Below are 18424 nucleotides of genomic sequence, written 5' to 3'. Positions count from 1 at the left end.
ATCCCTAAATTCCTTGCAATTGTACGTTGAGGAACATTGTCCTTGAACTGTTCGAATATTTTCTCACACACTTGTTCACAAAGAGGTGAACCTCGCCCCATCTTTGCTTGTGAATGACTGAGCAATTCAGGAAAGCTCCTTTTATACCCAATCATGGCACCCACCTGTTTCCAATTAGCCTGTTCACCTGCGGGATGTTCCAACAGGTGTTTGATGAGCATTCCTCAACTTTTTTGCCACCTGTCCCAGCTGTTTGGGAACGTGTTTTGCAGCCGTGAAATTCTAAGTTAATGATTATTTGCTAAAAACGATCAAGTTTATCAGTTTGAACATTAAAGATCTTGTCTTTGTAGTGTATTCAATTAAATATAGGTTGAACATGATTTGCAAATCATTGCGTTCTGTTTTTATTTATGTTTAACACAACGTCCCAACTTCATTGGAATTGGGGTTGTATTACATTGTACTGTATTTGTGTCATTAAAAGTTTAGATACACTCACAATGGGCATGAGTGTCATACTAATGTTGGTCTTTCAGTCATTTCTTTTAATCGTTCTGTTCCCTGGATGGAATAATTGTACTCACCTGATCATGGTGGAGGGGTTTATATGTCCCAATGATCCTACGAGCTAAGTTACAGGGTTACCCAGGGCAAACAGGTCCTAGGTATGGGACCAGACAAAGCAACAACTCTCATATGAAGATGACCATGAATATTGAATTATCCCTTGCCTGGACACAGGTCACCAGGGCCCCCTCTCTCTAACCAGGCCTGGAACTGGGGCTCCATGGCAGGCATTGTGCATCTGCCTTGTCTATGCTTGGATTTGAAATGTATAAATAAAGCTGATTCGTCATATCTTAATAATTATGTCACATGCAAATCTGGAAGTTAATACTCAACAATTAATGCTTCTTTCTTTCAATGAAAGACTACCACACAAAGACTGAAAACCAAAGTGTTTATGACAAAATGTGCAATACAATGAAACCTAAGAAATCTCAAAAACATAGTAACAAAGGAACATTTTGCATGTTGTCACATGCAAAATCACAGCTGAGCGAGTTATGTCTGGGCCACAGAGTGTTCATAAAAACCTGATGCTGGACATGCTGTTGTACATGTGGGGCCAACTGCCACAGCTTGTGTATTCCAAAGTTCGCAATAACTTGAGACTGCATCTGAAAAATTAAATATGCAGTGTCAAGTTTTGTGATTACAAGTGGACTATTAGTGGCCAAATATTTATGCATGCGGCGTAAAGAGAAGACAAACTGTGAAAAGGCTATTTCTTTTAAAGATGCAAAACGGCTCGTTTTGGAAGGCAACGGTTAGCACATCCGCCTCACAGTGCTGAGGACCCGGGTTCAAATCCGGCCTTGCCTGTGTGGAGTTTGCATGTTCTCCCCGTGCCTGCGTGGGCTCTCTCCGGGTACTCCGGTTTCATCCCACATCCCAAAAAACATGCACGGTAGGTTAATTGAAGACTACGTTGTCCATAGGTGTGAATGTGAGCGCGAATAGTTGTTTGTTTCTATGTGCCCCGCAATTGGCTGGCGACCAGTTCAGGGCTAGGCTCCAGCGCGCCCGCAACCCTAGTGAGGATAAACGGTATGGAAAATGGATAGTGACGTTATGCCAAGATGGGCAACAATATGGCGCCCTCTCCTGTCACTGTCCAGACTTTGTTTTCTAGAAGTGAGCCACCTGACATTCATTTTTTGGGGGATACGAATCGTTGTATCCCCAAGCAGGTGGCACATTGTTATCCCATAATTCTTTTATTTTGTACAACAAAAGACATTTTCATAACCATCCGAATGAAAATGTTTCAGGTTGATGAAACACATTTCTACACTTTTTGATTGTTACTTTAAACTGATTGACAACAGAGGATATTTTTTTCCTTCCATAACAGTCATAAGGTAATCACTTGGGCTTGGAACCAGGCGGATTCCTGGTGGTGGAGGTGAAGCTATCCAGGTGAAGAAAACCGTATGGCGTTGCAGAGGTCAAAACCCGCGCATCCAGTTGTCCCGTCTCATACCTCAACTCTCCATTTTTGCCACTTTCGAAGACTCTCCATCCTGCTGCCCATCAACCACGCCCCCCTTCCTCTTCCGTAGACCCTTCATCTTCCGCGTCTGAAGCTTGGATAGATCCTGCTTCTGCATGTGCACCCGGCCAAACTTGGTGCCAAAGACATTGTGGGAAATATTCTTCTTCTTCTTGGGCTGTCACGAGTCAGGGAGGAAGAAATGAGCTTATATTTAAAAACAAATATGCCTGTCCGTTTAACATTACGAGAAACTTTCAGCCAACTTCATTATAAGTTCAACACGTCAACTCGTTATCCAACTCTCCACAAGCGTAGTTTTAAATGGCGCTTGAATTGATTCGATACGTCTTACCCGGTACAAACGTTCAGAGTTACAATCACCGTGCACAATACTAGATAGTACCTCACAAGTCGAATTCAGCAAGCGTCAAAGGATTAACTCTGAGGCTACATTTTGGCTTTCCCCCCCCCAACAGTAGCCTTAAGACCATCGCCGTATGTGAGGTCATGTGTTGTTACTCAAGAAGTCATTCCAGGCCAACTTAAACAGTATGTTTCCACCTGTGTTTTCACTTCCTACTATTAACAGTGGTTAACGCATTAACAGCTGGATGACTGCAACACACTAAGGAGGGCAATATTGCCTTTCCGTATTGGTGAGCAAACTTTTTTTGGTGTGTAGCACCGAACGATCTTCTACTGTATGTTCAACGCGTTGACGGTCAACATATTTGATGACATTTTCATGAAATGGGTAACCAAACAGGCACTAGATGTACCTTTAGAGCCTTGGGCTGCTTGTGAGATAACTTGTGCAAGTCGTCCGAAGCGAGATGTGTTCTTCTTAAAACAAAGTCCAATGACGGCCCAATCTCCTCCAGCTCAATGCGCGGTGTCCTGCAGCCCGACTTCTTCAACAAAGACCTGCAAAGATATTGGGTTGGAGAAGGGGAGACGCATAGAAATGAGCTTTTTATTGTTTGACACGAATAGTTGGGTATCTGTAGTGTAAACCGTGAAGTGGGAAGTTCTTGATCCTTGCGGTATTTTAATGAAAGGATGCCACAAATATGTTATTAAAACACCTGGGAACTGTTTTAAATAGTGAAAAAAAAAATGCATAATTGAACTTTGGCCGGCGGACAACCGGTTAGCAAATCTGCCTCACAGTTCTGGGGACCCGGGTTCAAATCCGGCCCCGCCTGTGTGGAGTTTGCATGTTCTCCCCGTGCCTGCGTGGGTTTTCTCCGGGGTGCTCCGGTTTCCTCCCACATCCCCAAAACATGCACGGTAGGTTAATTGAGTACTCTAAATTGCCCGTAGGTGTGAATGGTTGTTTGTTTGTATGTGCCCTGCGATTGGCTGGCCACCGGTTCAGGGTGTACCCCGCCTCTGGCCCAGAGTCACCTGGGATAGGCTCCAGCGCGCCAGGCAACCCTCGTGAGGACAAGTGGTACGGAAAAGGAACGAATGAAGTTTGACCAGGATCATGGGAAGGGTGTGGTTGAAGAAGATAAAGCTCATTTGTTCGATGGTTCTGTCATTCTGTCAAAAGGGAGGCCTTGTAAGAAAGTATCCTTGTGTGATGACTGGACCTGGAATGTGAGTTTCACCTGTAACTCCGCATGAATATTTTGCCATCCACAGCAGTGAAGTGCAGAACATGTTCTAAGCCTGCCAGTCGCACTGCAGACACAGAAGGACCCCTGAAGAAGTCTGGAAAACAAAAGCAGATGACAGTCCAAATCCATAGATGCATTATTATCTAGCAAATCTAACCTTGTGCGTTATGCGTGCGTACCAATGAGCAGACTCTTCAGACGTTTGTACTCGTTGTCCATATCGAAAGCCTCACCGGCAAACACAAGCATTGGTTTGGTCCCCTCAGGACATTTACTTATCTGCAAAAAAGGAAGCACACAGAAAGCGACTGACTAATCTTGATTCACTTTGATAATGCAAGACCGGGCATTCAGTAGACGTCACCATCATCATGATACTTCTAATGTGTTTCAGCCAGAAACAAGTTTAACTGATGCAGTTTGCGGGCTTCTCATACCCCAAATAAAAATTGCAGGACACTCCCCCACACATTTCAGAAGGGTCAAATTATTGGCACCCCGAAACAAAGGAGCTTCATACGCTACATACATACATACGTAAACGAGCTAAGGTTTTTTTTTGCTGCACACAGACGGACGGACGGACGAGACGGCGGTTCCGGTACAGGTGCCGTTTTGCATGTAGTGTTCACAAACGACGCTATCATGAACTGAGAAGCTGCTATAAGGTAGAATCCATGTATAAAATACCTTTATCTCACTCAGGGAGACATACTTCTCGATTCCCAGTTCAATCATATCCAGCACGTGGAAGTCAAATAGACGACCTGTAAAATAACAAAAGAAGACAATGACACTGATATCGAACCCAAAGTCATTCTCAATGACGGTCTTGTCATGTAATGGAGTACAACTACTTCATTACTGTGCTTAAGTCGAATTTTCACATTATCTGTGCTTTGTTATTAATATTTCTGTCAACTTTCGCTCCTGTAGATTTCCAAAATGTCGACTTTTACTCCGACACCTTTTTGCAAAGGTGTGTGGAGTCGTGTGTGAGAAAGCCAGAAATCGACTGACCAATGGTAAATGGACTGCACTTCATCAACACGACCAAAGTGCCCAAAGCGCTTTGAAAAAGCCTCACATTCACCCGTTCACACACACGCATATGGGCGGCTGCTGCCGTGCAAGGCGCTGCCAGGCCCCCGGGGGCAAATTAGGGTCCGGCGTCTTGCCCGAGGACAATTCGACACACGGACATTGAACCAACTGCCCTTCGGTCACCGGACGACCCGCTCTACCAACGGGCCACAGCCGCCCAGGAAATGAACATCACCAAAATAACCTATGCAGATGAGCTAAAGAACCATATGCCGACAACTCTGCGTCAGTGCAGTGTGGCCTGTAAGCAATCGCCAACTAACTACATGGGATCATCCCCTCAAGCGGAGTCCAACCATGGCCTGGATGGGTTCCATTGCAGATTTGAAAAGAACATTCGCACCCCATCGTCAACGGCCCACATCGCCGCTTTGACGGCCACGTCCGAGGATGCGAGTCGGCTGTTCGAGCGACTGAAGATCGAGGAGGCGCCCAGCTCTGATGGCGTCTTCCCATTTTGCCTGAAAGTCTGCACTGAAGAACTGGCTCCAGTTTGCACTCAGCTCGACAATAGATGTCTCGAACTAGGTCAAGTCCCATCCCGCTTCAATGCTCTATGGCATTGGACTTAAGTTAGTCAGATGGCGGATATCGGACCATCTGAGGATTTTGGGAACGACCCGGTTGTAAACGCCTACATTTACAGCGGCTCCGTCACTGCATACTGTAAGCGACGAGGCTCAAAGACTGTGCGATTCACCCCTAGATTAATTAATCCAAGGAAATCTGAGCTGTATTTCCTTGACTGAAACTTGTTTTTAACAATACCAAATATGAGGTTGTTGGGTCGTTTCTTGTTGTGGCACCCAAACAGAAACAGAGAGCAGTCCGTCTTCTTCGAGAAAAATTCCTAAAGAAAATGGAGAAATTCATGGGTGATAAAACTGCAAAACATTTTAGGTTCGACATGACAGTACTTGTGGCGTCATCTTGACTAACTAGTGATGTAGAGTCCTCAAAGGGCCTTGTGATGTTCTTCCTGAAAAGAAATGTCAGATTTCAAAGTAAAGTAAGATTACACACATAAGGATAATCGGGCAGAATTTGAGCATTTGCCTCCCTTCGGATCGAAGTCAGCAAGCCTGAATATCGGGATGCCTCTAAAGGATTATGCGACCGATTATTATAGGGTGTTGTTAAGAGGGACGTCTTTTCATCCCCGATTTGCGAAAACATCTTCAATGCTTACGATCGCAAATCCTTACGCGTGTGCTCAACACCGACTCTGGCCAAAATAGAGACTCTGCAAGCTGTTACCGGACACAAATAAGAGGCACAGCTGGTTGTGTCGAGTGTTTGTTTAGCGTGTCTCCAAAGTCATTCACCACAATACAAAATGACAAAGAAAACCGTTTGCAACCATGAGCCGGCTTCTTCTAGTTCTCCTTTGGCTAATAAATGTTCTGCTTTTTCTGGCAGTCTCGATGGCCTGTGGGAAGATGCTGCCTCTTACAGGTCAGTCCTGGTATTACGACACTCATGCGGTTTGAGGGAGGATAAAACTGGCGATGGAGATTTTGTTATGTGGTGTGCCGTGTTGGCCCTTTGGAGTACACCGCAAAATACGAGTAATCAGCACAGCTTTGCCAGTTTTGTTCCTCGTCATCTGTGGGCTCTCTCACATGTAACAAAACTGGTTGAATTGTTCAAAATCGGCATGTGTGAAGAGGAGAAAACAGGCTGCTCTGACTCATGCTCTGGAGATGCTTTTGAAGTAACCAAATAAGGACGGGATTTATATATGGTTTCAGGGCCCATGGAAACTGACTTCAATGGCATGACAAAAATAATCTGCCCAGTTGGAAGATTAATGATGTTTTTAAAGCATAGTTTGTAGGAAATAACTAACCACTATATCGTTTTGCCTAAATTAAAAAAAACAAAGTTGCATTGGTCGCATTTTGAAAAAGACACTTACTTTTTGTACAGCACAGCATTGGGCTTTTTCAGGGAATACTGAAAGAGAACAATGGAAGACTTGAACGCATTTTCAATGAGCTCCCCTGGCAGGTTGTTTTCACACAGAACTGACACTTTTACAGTGCTGTGAAGGCACATATGAATAACAGCATTTTCAGATTCAGACACCTGAAATGCATTCATATACCGTCTTTAAGACAGAGACAACTGGCAACTCGTGAACGTTTGTTTTCGAACGTGATTTCTGCTCAGCCCAACAACTGATGTCAACTGGCACCAGCGTCAAGGTACAGGGGAAACCTGATCTTAATCCGATGTCTAATAGCATTCCCTACCACTAGCGCAAGGGCCACCAACCTTTTTGAAACTGAGAACTACATAACTCTCAGATTCATCTTTTGATTTGAAACCCAAATGTCTTCAGTGTACAAGAAAAATAAAGGAATTGACCTCGCAGTTCAGATCAATGCAAACTAGAACTAGCAGACATTCCAACAGCTTCTTCCCTCTTGCCATCAACGTCTTAAACCGCTAACCTACAATTCCATGGCAACATGTCTTGAGTTCGTCGTCACATTTCTGTGGGGCCAATTATACATTACTCGTGCACTCACTATAGTAGTCTCGCCACGCTGCACTATTTGCATATCTATTTGCACATCTGTTGTTGACCAATACTGGCCACTCATGCCAGAGTGGCATCTGCTCCATTTGCACACTGTCTGAAGAGTATCTGCAACATTTGCACAATCAACATTGTCCCAGATTATCGCAGTACTCGCTTGACGTCTCGGCGCCCTTTGCACCGGACTATTGCAATATTAGTCATTCGAACTGCTCTAAGTGCTAGAGGACTCTGCATCTTTTTGCACAATTATAAAAAAAAAATAATAATAATGTACCGGCATTACCAGATAACGAGCAACCCTTTATTGCTCAGTGACTGTTTTTTTTTTTTTTGTCAATGTCTTTATGTCTAAAATGTTTTCTTTGTCAATTGACTGTCTGTTGTCGTACTAGAGCGGTTCCAATTATCGGAGACAAATTCCTTGTGTGTTTTTTGGTCATACTCTGCAAATAAAGATGATTCTGATCCTGAAAATTACCTTTGGAGGGGACTGTATTTCTTCAGTACGAAGGGCTACCAATTTAACACACACTTCTGAAATAACAAATTTCCTCAAATTACCTTTGATCATACGTTATTACACAGTATGTTATTATTAATAATTAACTATATTCATTTATGTGACGACACCGCTCATGATAATGATTTCTCACAACAATTAGGAAACACTTTTATTTCTAAAAATCTCTGCCAGTGTTTACATTACATGCTCACTTCTACAACATTCCTAGAAAATCACAACATCCCATCACTGGTGTGCTATTTTTCAGACAGGCCCGCCGGGTGCTTATGTGGTGTGGGCACCACGCTGGTGACCCCTGTACTGGCGTATGGTTTAAGTACAGATGGGCATTTCCCTACAATTTGCTTAATTGACTATCAGTGTCCTTCTGATTGAGTATAATCGTTTTACTTACTATGTCCTTCAGGGCCTGGCTGACAGTTTGATTGGCGTTCCCCCCTTTCATGATCATGGCACTCTTTCCATCCTCTGCCAGTTTGGGTGCTCGACTCTCCAGGAAGCGCTTGGAGCGCTTGGTCTTTGGTTTTCTGAAGACAGAACGACAGTACAAAATTACATACTGCCGCGTTTGCAGAAAACCTGCCTGTTTAATGAAGCCGTAAAACATCTTGTAAAGGCGATCTCGATCAATATTAAGACAAATTACTAAATGTGACAAGGGACACCTTATATTTGAAGAAGCGCCGTAAAAAAAAAATTTCTAAATATGAAACAAGTAGAGATATTTTTACAGTGATTAATGCAAAATCACTAAATCTACCATACTGCTTGAACAAAAACAAATAATCACAATTATTTTTTTATGTCCCCTAATTTGAGACAATTGTACAAGTGTGGCATTTTTAAGACATTTGACAGCGCATTTATGGAGCAAGTGTATTTTAAGGCACATTATGTTTCACTGAATTCGCTTATGTGACACTAATGTGTCTTGTTAGGTCAGCAGATACTATATTGTAATGTATTTTGCTGGTTGTACGTAAGCGAGCTAGCTTGCTAGCTTTAAAGTTTCATTTTACGAGCACAAAAACGCACCGCTAATGTATAAAAAAAAATAAAAATACTGTTTTACAAAATGTGTTTCGTGTCCGCAAAACTTACATTATACCGTAAGATTGTGCCATTGTCGCGTCTTTGTTCGTGTTCCTGCTACAGTATCACGTTGCCAAACAGCCACGCGCTGGAAAAGCAGCGGAAGACAACGCGAGTTGATTCGTTCGTGGCGACAAAGTGGTTGTTAAATGGTGCCTCAAACTCACTAGCGCCACCTACAGTCTAATATTAGACAATGTCGTCCCAACTTTTTTTTTTTTTGAGCCGGCATTTAAAAAAAACAAATGTACAACTGACGGCGCACCACCAAAGAAAAATGTAACAAAAGTATAATTACTGAAAAAGTTGTGATCTCGTCTCGATTTACTTAAAAATACATTTACTCAGTGTGTGAAATTTTGCCCTGTTTAGTTGACAGGCGTTTAGACCATTTTGAAAGGGTGCTCAAGCACCACTAAATTGAATCCCAAGACCCCTAAAATTTGAGGTATTATTGGTATTGAAAGTATTCATAGAAGTCCATTCATGTCTATGGGTATTTTATGTTGTGCATTGCATTTCATATTCCTAAAAGTGTGAATAAAATTGCATAACAGTGAAATTGATCTTGCCTGGCCAGGAGCTCAGCACCACTAAACCTCCGATCCTAGAATCGCCCCAGATTGACGAATTGCTGTTGGCAGCTTTGCCAGCGGCCTTGGATGAAATGGTTGCTGCTTCTGACGTCATATGACGTCACTGCCATCACAACTTGATGCATGCTTGTTTATATGTACTGTTCTGTAGCCCCCAATTGAAAAAAATGTCTTTCTAAAGTGTCTAACATGAAACTCGAGCGTGTTCGTGTGGTCTGTTGTCTGTAAACATCGACGGTGGTCTGTTGCTTTAAATATTGCTGCCGTAAAGCATTGTGGGTAATACAGCTTCCATCTCCCCAGCCACTTCATCCAGCTCTTCCGGGGGGGATCCCGAGGCCAGCCGAAGGACGTAGTCTCTCCAGCGTGTCCTGGGTCGTCCCCGGGGTCTCCTCCCGATGGGACGTGCCCGGAACACCTCACCAGGGAGTCGTCTGGGAGGCATCCGAATCAGATGCCCCAGCCACCTCATCTGGCTCCTCTCGATGTGGAGGAGCAGCGACTCTACTCTGAGATCCTGAGGAAGGAAGGAAACTCATTTCGGCCGCTTGTATCCGGGATCTCGTTCTTTCGGTCACAACCCACAGCTCGTGACCATCGGTGAGGGTAGGAACGTAGATCGACCGGTAAATCGAGAGCTTCGCCTTTCGGCTTAGCTCCTTCTTTACCACAACGGATCGATACAAAGTCCGCATCGCTGCAGACACCGCACCGATCCGCCTGTCGATCTCCCGTTCCATTCTTCCCTCACTCGTGAACAAGACCCCAAGATACTTGAACTCCTCCACTTGGGGCAGGATCTCATCCTCGACCTGGAGAGGGTACGCCACCCTTTTCCGACTGAGGACCATGGTCTCAGATTTGGAGGTTCTGATTCTCATCCCAGCCACTTCACACTTAGCTGCGAACTGCTCCAGTGAGAGTTGGAGATCACGGCTTGATGAAGCCAACAGAACCACATCATCAGCAAAAAGCAGCGATGCAATACCGAGGCCACCAAACCGGACCCCCTCTACGCCTCGGCTGCGCCTAGAAATTCTGTCCATAAAAGTTATGAACAGAATCGGTGACAAAGGGCAGCCTTGGCGGAGTCCAACCCTCACCGGAAACGAGTCCGACTTACTGCCGGATATGCGGACCAAACTCTGACTCCGGTCGTACAGGGACCGAACACCCCATATCAGGGGGTTCGGTACCCCGTACTCCCGAAGCACCCCCCACAAGACCCCCCCGAGGGACACGGTCGAATGCCTTCTCCAAGTCCACAAAACACATGTAGACTGGTTGGGCAAACTCCCATGCACCCTCGAGGACCCTGCCGAGGGTGTAGAGCTGGTCCACTGTTCCACGGCCAGGACGAAAACCACACTGCTCCTCCTGAATCTGAGATTCGACTTCCCGACTCCGACTTCCGTGATGAGCTCTCAAGTCCAATAACAGAACACCGCTCGGGTTCTGATCGGTGGGGCCGTTCCTCCCAATGACGCCATTCCAGGTCTCACTGTCATTGCCCACGTGAGGATTAAAGTCCCCCAGCGGAACGATGGAGTCCCCAGCGGGAGCGCCCTCCAGCATTTTTCATCTTCATAGAGGTTTTTGGAGCTGTGCTTTGTCTCGTCCCTCACCTAGGGACCTCACCAATTTTTTTAAAATTGAATTTGAACTTGTTCCACCCATAATAAACAATTTTGCCCATGTTCAGTTCTGTGAGGTGTCGCTGCACTTCTAAATCAGACCAGTTTGTTTCCCACGGGGGAAATAAAAAATAAATAAAAAATGAGGTCATAACTCCAAAACCGAATTGTTGAACAACAAAAACTTGGAATTGGAATATATTGTAGTAACATCATTATTTAATGGCATACAGGCATATGATATGTGATCTCTCTTTTTTTCCCCTTCAGCTTCAGCTTGAGCTATTTTACAAATTGGGCAAAATATTCAGTGTCTAGATGCGCAAAGCATTCGACTACAAAGTATTACAAAGTATTGACACAAGGGGGGCTAAATACAAATGCACATATTTTTTTCAGATTTTTATTTGCTTAAAATTTAGAAAACTATGCATCATTTCTGTTCCACTTTCCAATTATGCGCTACTTTCCCTCGTCGATTACATAAAATCTCAATTTAAAAAAAAGAATAATAAGTTTGTGGGTATTGGAAGGTGGTAAAATGTGAAAAGGTTCCAGGGCTATAATACCTTTTCAAGGCACTGTACATATGAATTATAAAACAAAATCAATCAAAAACTGCAGCCTAAATGTTAACGCAGTACAAATGACGTCCACCAGGTGGCGTCTTGCGCAAACAAAATGCGTCACGTGACACGCTCACACTGCGACTGAAAGAATGCTTGCTGCTCGGGAAAGGATAAAGGTCAAATACTTACTTACACCACAGTGATTCCAGCTGGTTACTATGATTTTTTTGCGGATGTTCCAAGTTGGAACGCGCTCACCGATTAGAGAGTCGTGTTTCACTTTTGTCACAACTGCTGCAGAGGGCAGTGTTTCGAAGAGAAATCGCCTCTGTGAAGGTTTTATAAAAGAAATTACGTTAGGTGCTCGTGATACCGCGAGTCAATTTCTCCTCGAGCTTCGCAGAAATTAAGTGTATTATTCTTTAGTCCGTGCAGAGACCTTGAATACCTATGTGGATTGTATTCCGTTCCAGCTACATTTATAACCCTATATATTAACTGCTTATAGTTGAAATTCCTTACAGAACACAACCTCCACTGGTCCTTAAAGGTGCTTAGTGCAAACACTCACGCCATTCAGTATTCATTTATACTAGTGTAGCACTCCCTGCCATTAAATACACAAATCCCATTGGCTCTGCTTTAAAATAAATAATGGAATAAAATACTACAATACACAGATTAATATTTTTATTATTTTAGCATCAAGCTCGTAGCACAGATAGATTTGAAAGTGTGGAATCATTGTTACTTTAAAAACAAAATAGCCCCAAAATTAGTGTGACAAACATCGGCAGAAAGTAAAAGAAAATTGGTCCTCAGCCAAAAAAAGCTATTGGCACCCAAAAATGCAACAATCCACTCTATGTACTTAAAAAGTGAGATTTGAACAGTGCTGGTGTGCATGTAGGACCCCGTGGATTTTGGAGGGCTGCTATGCTGAGGAGTGCAGATGAATACATGACAAACTGCACTGAGCTCAAGTAAAGGAAAACTTTGATGGGAAGTAAGCTTCAGCTGGCAAAACGAGGGCAAACGCACGGACGAGGAGGTTACATGACACGGTCTAGCAAAACAGCACTAAGTTACACGCATCACCGCATGATAGGCCTCCCCCACCATCCCTGAGCCCAAAGTTCTACAAAAGGGCATTGATCCAAACAAAGAACAGTGAGGCACCCAGATTCACAGCAAAAAAAAAAAAAAAAAAAAAAAAAAAAAAAGATGACCAGTAATGACATAAAATGACAGATGGTGCAGTGGTTCGATGTGGAATGATCCGGGATGACCCTGGCATGCTCAGACTGGTCAGCCTCGATTGTACGCTTACGCGTTTTTGTATGGGACGGAAAGAGACAGAGGGGATGGATATTGTCGAGGGGAAAATGCTTTGCTGGGCAAGCAGAAAGTTTCCGATTCATTCTGCCACGCTAGCTCACCTCCCTTGTAATTCTGGGGCCAATTGATTGGTCTGGCTGGCAAAGGGAAGACCTGCTGGGAAGGGGACAACAGGCCGTCAGCAGAGGGGATTGTGAGCTTTATGCGGGAGAGCGCGGGCGGCGTCGGTATGTGCACGCCTGAAATCATACATTCAGCTCAAAAGCGGACCAGGCTTTTTTTTTTTTTCCTCTAGAGACTTGTACATTCCAAAGATGAAGTGGACGAGATAGTGTTAAGCGTGCTTTACAGAGCCTGGACTACATTCCTTTTCCATGGGAATGTCAATCAAATATGACAGGAAGCCAGAGGCAAGTAAAATAGGAGGGGTGTAACAAAGTGTGTTCATGGAAGGTCTTGAATTATTCAGGTTCTATTCACTGCCCCCCGAGTTTAAAGCTGCAATTTTGTGGCAGAAACGATTTGGGTACTGTCAGGTTCAAGTGTGACAACTTAAGTCCTCTATGAACATTTAGCCAAATACAGGGCATGTATATATGCTACAATAGATGGCAATTAAAAATGGACAAAGGCTTACCACAACCTATACATTCATAAAGACAAAAGGCCAGCTTTCATTTTCATACCACGGGTTAAAAAATTACTCAAAAGTGCAATCCTTTATGAATGATCCTTGCCAATTGTCACATCGTAAAGCAAATTGTGGGTCGTACACGCCAACGACTGATCTGAGCACGCCAGGGGGCGTGACCTTAATGTGGCCGGAAGCCCTGTCTGTGTAGGATGAGGGAGGAGACGTGTAGGTAGGGCCCTTTGGACTGAGCACAGGTGGGAAGCCTCAAATGGAGTGAGTTTAATTCCTCTACATGCACTTCAAGACCACAGCAAGTGTGTGCTAGCATATTGAAACAGAGAAAAGAGCTTTCATGCAAGAGGACTAAGTTACAGGTACAACAATGCAAACAACTCAAAATGGTTAAACTGGGCTCGTCGTCCTTGCCGCCGGGGGATTTATGACGGGAGAAGAGGGCGGGAGGAGGAGGGGAGGAGGATGAGGACGACAAGAGGCTTTCTCCGGGAAGGCGGCCACCAGGAGGGAACACCAAGCCGCCGCCTTTTTTACGCCTCTTCTTCATCTTGCACCCTCAGCTCTTCTGATTTTTCTGGCAGTTCTTGGCGTAGCTTGTGAAAACAAAATTGTAATCGTTGAATTGAGCCAGCTGGCGGTCGAGACGCTTGAACCCATCGAGTTTTTGGGTAGAAGAGAAGACACTGCGACATTTCGAGCTCTGCGGTGGGAGGAGAGGGTTCGGGTTACAGACTATATGGAAACAGCTTGACTAAATTATAGCAAAGTTAATAGCGTGTTTAATTACATGCCTGATTGACAAACAGTGTAGTCACAAATTTTCCCGGTTTGAACACATCCACCACCTTCCGGACAAGGTCATCGTACGATGTCTGGGAGAGGTTTGTTTCGAAGCTAACGTAGGAGAAATCTGGCTCTGGGGTGATGTGAATGGTCCAGTAGGTCCCCTACAGGAGTCAACAAGAAAAGCCAAGTGCCACTAACAGAAGACCACAGACGATAGAAACGCTAGGCAGCACTCACGTCAGTCTTCATTCCGTTCATTGAGTATCCACATGGGTTGAACATTGTGGCATCTATCACAGAACCTGGTATCAGGTCACAAATTCCACTCATCTGTAAAAGAAAGACAAAAAAAAAAAAAAAAGTCTGTTTTGTGAAAATTTAACACATGCCCATTATGTAAAAGACCACATTGCTTGCCATACTGGAAAGCTTTTTTTTTTTTTTTTTTTTTTTAAATTCTTTTTATGAATTAACTACCAGATGGAAGCATGGCAAACAGCATTGTTGTGGCACAGTTGTGCAACAAAGACTCATCACAAGCAGCACTTCAAGCCAGCTGTCACCATAATGCATAGCAGGCTGCAGAGAGCGCAGACACCAAAGCCTATGTTGGCCGATTCATTTTTAAGTGACGACCTTGCGATAATTGTCAGCTCATGACGCCACTTGAAATCAAAATAGCAAAATAATTAAATACAAACTACGATGAAGCAGATGGTTAGTTTGAATGTCGCAATCACTATAGATGGACCTGTTATTTTTGGATACTTAAGACGATGCAGTATGCAATTAGTTTTCTATTTTAGTGCTATCATACAGGTCAAATCTATATTTAGAATTAGGGTATTTTTATTTTTTTTTTTACTTTTTTCTACTCCGACTGAACGTACATTTGTACATTTCTTTTGTGTATTGTAGTTTTTTTTCTTGTTGATTTTTTTTTTTTTTTTTATATGTTCAATAAAGACAAACATATTTTTAAAGAAACAAATGACCTTTAAAAACGTTTTATTTACCTGCATGGCTCAAAGATCGTCGGCACTTTTGGAGTTTTAGCAGGTCTGATGGAGTTAATGACTAGGTTGTGCTTTTGTGCATCTAAAGGAGCAAAAAAAACAAAAAAAAAAACACCGAGAGTCTTCAGTAGACGAGAGATCATTTACAGCATTGAATTCCACCTTGTCGCTACATCCTGCATGAGCGGCTCATTTTCTTGCCCCAATCTCGATTGCGCACAGTGTAGCTTCTCTGTATTAGCAGGGCTGTGTGTTTAAAGTCACCCCACTATCTTGCGACATTTTGCTAATGCCTCACTGAACCCCACTATCGGCAAGGCTAGCAGTGATGGGCTCTTTGCCAGATGTGAGAAATACAAGGCACGTGTTGGAATGGGACGTGTCTTGCTGTAGCTGTCATTGTTCGTGCACGGTTTCAATTGTAGTTTCTTTTTGTTGAATTCCCCATTCTTCTGCCACAGAGAGAAAATGCTCTGCGGTTTTCAGCATGGTGTCTGGTGATTGTCTTCTGAACAGCCAGGCTAAAGTGATGCAGACCTAATTTGTATTACTGTACTAACGATGGTCCAATGATCTCCAGTCTGAGCCACATATTGAGCTTTCTGCAATGGATCCAATTTTGCTCGCTTTTTTTTCCCAGTGTCATAAAAATGTTGAATTTTGCCTGAAATAGTCTTTCGGCTTGGTAGTTGAAAAGTTGGATCGCATGTCGTTATCTGGAGCACATTTTCTAATCCTTTGTCTACTACTACTAATAGTGGTCTACAGTCCAGAGCGATCGACACTGCGAGTGAATTTTTTGATTTTCTATGTTTACTTACTAGTTTTGGTCCTGAATCCGGTCACTTGCTTGAGTTTGGTTTGCCGACAACTCTTGGAACTCGTACTGTGACTGCTAGCGCTAACGGCTCCGGCTGTTTCTGTGCTTTCGCCGACATGCTTTGCATTTAGATTGTACCCGAGGGTTGAAGTGCTCCGATGGTACGCAAAAACTCCTTTTTTGCATAATCTGCACAAAACCACGCTTTTACCGTGGCTTCCATCGGGTAGTTTTTTTTTTTTTTTTGCCTCCCAACAGTCCATCCAATTCCCCACAAAGAAGAGATATGGTTAGCCAAGCTCTGACATGTGCATCAGTGTGCATCGGTGTACCAGGTTATCATGCACTGACAAAGGTCCCGGATTTGTAAGCACAGCAAAGTGCAATTAAAATGTGTCAATATTTTCCACACACCAATTTTTTACTAATTGATCATGATTATGTGTTAAAGTCCCATCACTAATGAGAACATGAACAGGACGTGAGACGAATCTTCAAAGTACAAAAGATTTTCAAAAGTGGCGGGCCCAGACCTTGTGTCCCCAATCCTGTGCAGACAAGCTCTATCCAGTCTTGACACAGATCTTCAATGGATCTCTGCAACTATGTGAACTACCATCCTGTTTCAAACGCTCCACCATCATCCTCATCCCCAAGAAACCTGCAATCTCAGGTCTGAATGACTACCCGCCTGTCGCCCTGACATCTGTAGTCATGAAATCCTTTGATTGAATCCTTCTACAGCTCAGCATCTTCCCTGCCATCTGCCAATGGATTCACAGCTTCCTGATGGGCAGGACACAGGCGGTGAGGCTGGGGGGGACACCACCTTATTCACACACACCACCAGCACCGGGGCGCCCCAAGGATGTGTCCTCTCTCCGCCGCTCTTCTCTCTCCACGAACGACTGCACCGCAACGCACCCAGCTGTCAAAATCCTGAAGTTTGCGGACAACACCAATCATTGGCCTCATCAAAGACTGTGACGAGTCTGCATAGCGGCAGGAAGTGGAGCGGTTGGCGCGGCTTGCACAACCTGGAGTTGAACACGCTTAAAGGCTTCTTTATACTCACGCGGGCGGCGACCACGGTGACGTCACTGCGGTTATCCCGCATGCATTTGCCTTTATACTCAAGCGCAACCCACACACGCAGTTTTGAAAATGTACTGTAGTTCTCCTCCAAGTCGAGGGTGTCGCTACGGCTGGTACTGGCTAGGACACCAGAGGGTGGAGTTTCCTCTGTATTTGTTTGGCAGCAGTTTTTAACTTTCCTTTCCGGAACAAGGAACAAAGCAACAACAATGGCGACCGTGGGATAGAGTCTGCTTGAACAAATGGACCTAGATGACAAGATGATCAGTTTAATTATGCTGCAAAATCAATCAAGAAGGTGGCGGCGTAATTGGTATGTAGAACCAAGGGGAACGCCAAGTACGTCATCACAGCATTTGACTAAAACGGACCACTCGCGAGAGATGATCTCCGCGGGACTCTACGCGCAGCAACAATTTTTGCCGTCTGCGCGTCAAGTGACGCAGAGGGGCCGCGCGGCCCAATGAGTCGGTCACGTGATGCAACGCGGGCGCTGTCGGCCGTGTGAGCACGTGAGTATAACGAGGCCTTAAGACTGTACAGGTCTTCAGGAAGCATCCTTCACCAAAAGTTGCCCCTCACACTGTCCAGCTGCCCTGTGTCAACCGTCGAAACCTTCAAGTTCCTGGGCATTACAATCTCTCAGGACCTGAAGTGGGAGACCAACATCAACTCAATCCTCAAAAAGGCCCAACAGATGATGTACTTCCTGCACCCTCTGAGGAAGCACAGCGTGCCACAGGAGCTGTGGCAGGCTGTGTTCTACTGTGTTCTACACAGCAGTCATCGAATCAGTCCTGTGTTCATCCATCACAGTCTGGTTTGGTGCTGCCCCAAAAAAAGACAAACCAACTGCAACGGACAAGCAGAACTGCTGGAAAAATCGTCTGTTCCCCCTACCCACCCTTGAGGACTTGCAGGCTGCCAGAACTAGGACAAGAGCATGCAAAATCCTCTTGGACCCTCCACA

At 44.4% G+C, this 18424-nt stretch overlaps 2 protein-coding genes across 3 annotated transcripts in view; both read right to left on the bottom strand.

The window, feature by feature from the left end:
* Nucleotides 1-950: 950 nt before the first annotated feature.
* Nucleotides 951-9097, bottom strand: rpf2 (ribosome production factor 2 homolog). 2 transcript variants are annotated; one of them, XM_061753627.1, is made up of 11 exons: nt 8961-9097; nt 8254-8386; nt 6707-6744; nt 5728-5767; nt 5557-5638; nt 4375-4451; nt 3864-3963; nt 3676-3778; nt 2842-2986; nt 2051-2237; nt 951-1184 (listed from the first exon to the last, which is right to left on the bottom strand). In XM_061753627.1, the coding sequence occupies exons 1-10, from the start codon at nt 8981-8983 to the stop codon at nt 2052-2054; spliced, it is 927 nt and encodes a 308-aa protein (XP_061609611.1). In that variant the 5' UTR covers nt 8984-9097; the 3' UTR covers nt 951-1184; nt 2051. The 2 variants fall into 2 exon arrangements, with proteins under 2 accessions (XP_061609611.1, XP_061609610.1); XM_061753626.1 differs by having other exon boundaries at nt 951-2237.
* A 3328-nt stretch (nt 9098-12425) lies between these two features.
* The window catches only part of amd1 (adenosylmethionine decarboxylase 1), a 35517-nt gene continuing 29518 nt past the window's right edge, over nt 12426-18424 (bottom strand). Inside the window, exons 7-9 of the mRNA XM_061753625.1 lie at nt 14761-14853; nt 14529-14684; nt 12426-14437 (exon numbers count right to left, since the gene is read on the bottom strand). Of these exons, the coding sequence (XP_061609609.1) occupies nt 14294-14437; nt 14529-14684; nt 14761-14853 (393 nt within the window). The 3' untranslated portion in view covers nt 12426-14293. The remainder of the gene's footprint in view (nt 14438-14528; nt 14685-14760; nt 14854-18424) is intronic.

The sequence above is a fragment of the Phyllopteryx taeniolatus genome, chromosome 18, assembly GCF_024500385.1.
Source record: "Phyllopteryx taeniolatus isolate TA_2022b chromosome 18, UOR_Ptae_1.2, whole genome shotgun sequence".
Classification (NCBI taxonomy): Eukaryota; Metazoa; Chordata; class Actinopteri; order Syngnathiformes; family Syngnathidae; genus Phyllopteryx; species Phyllopteryx taeniolatus.
Note: the sequence above shows the minus strand (reverse complement) of the source record. Positions and strands in the feature narration are given on the sequence as shown.

Excerpts from the sequence above, each read along its gene's own strand:
- rpf2 (XM_061753626.1), bottom strand. The coding sequence starts at position 8,983 with ATGGCACAATCTTACGGTATAAT. Across the intron at positions 5,768-6,706 it reads AATGCTGTGCTGTACAAAAA|GAAGAACATCACAAGGCCCT; the intron begins GTAAGTGTCTTT and ends ATTTCTTTTCAG. Across the intron at positions 3,964-4,374 it reads TCTCCCTGAGTGAGATAAAG|ATAAGTAAATGTCCTGAGGG; the intron begins GTATTTTATACA and ends CCTTTTTTGCAG.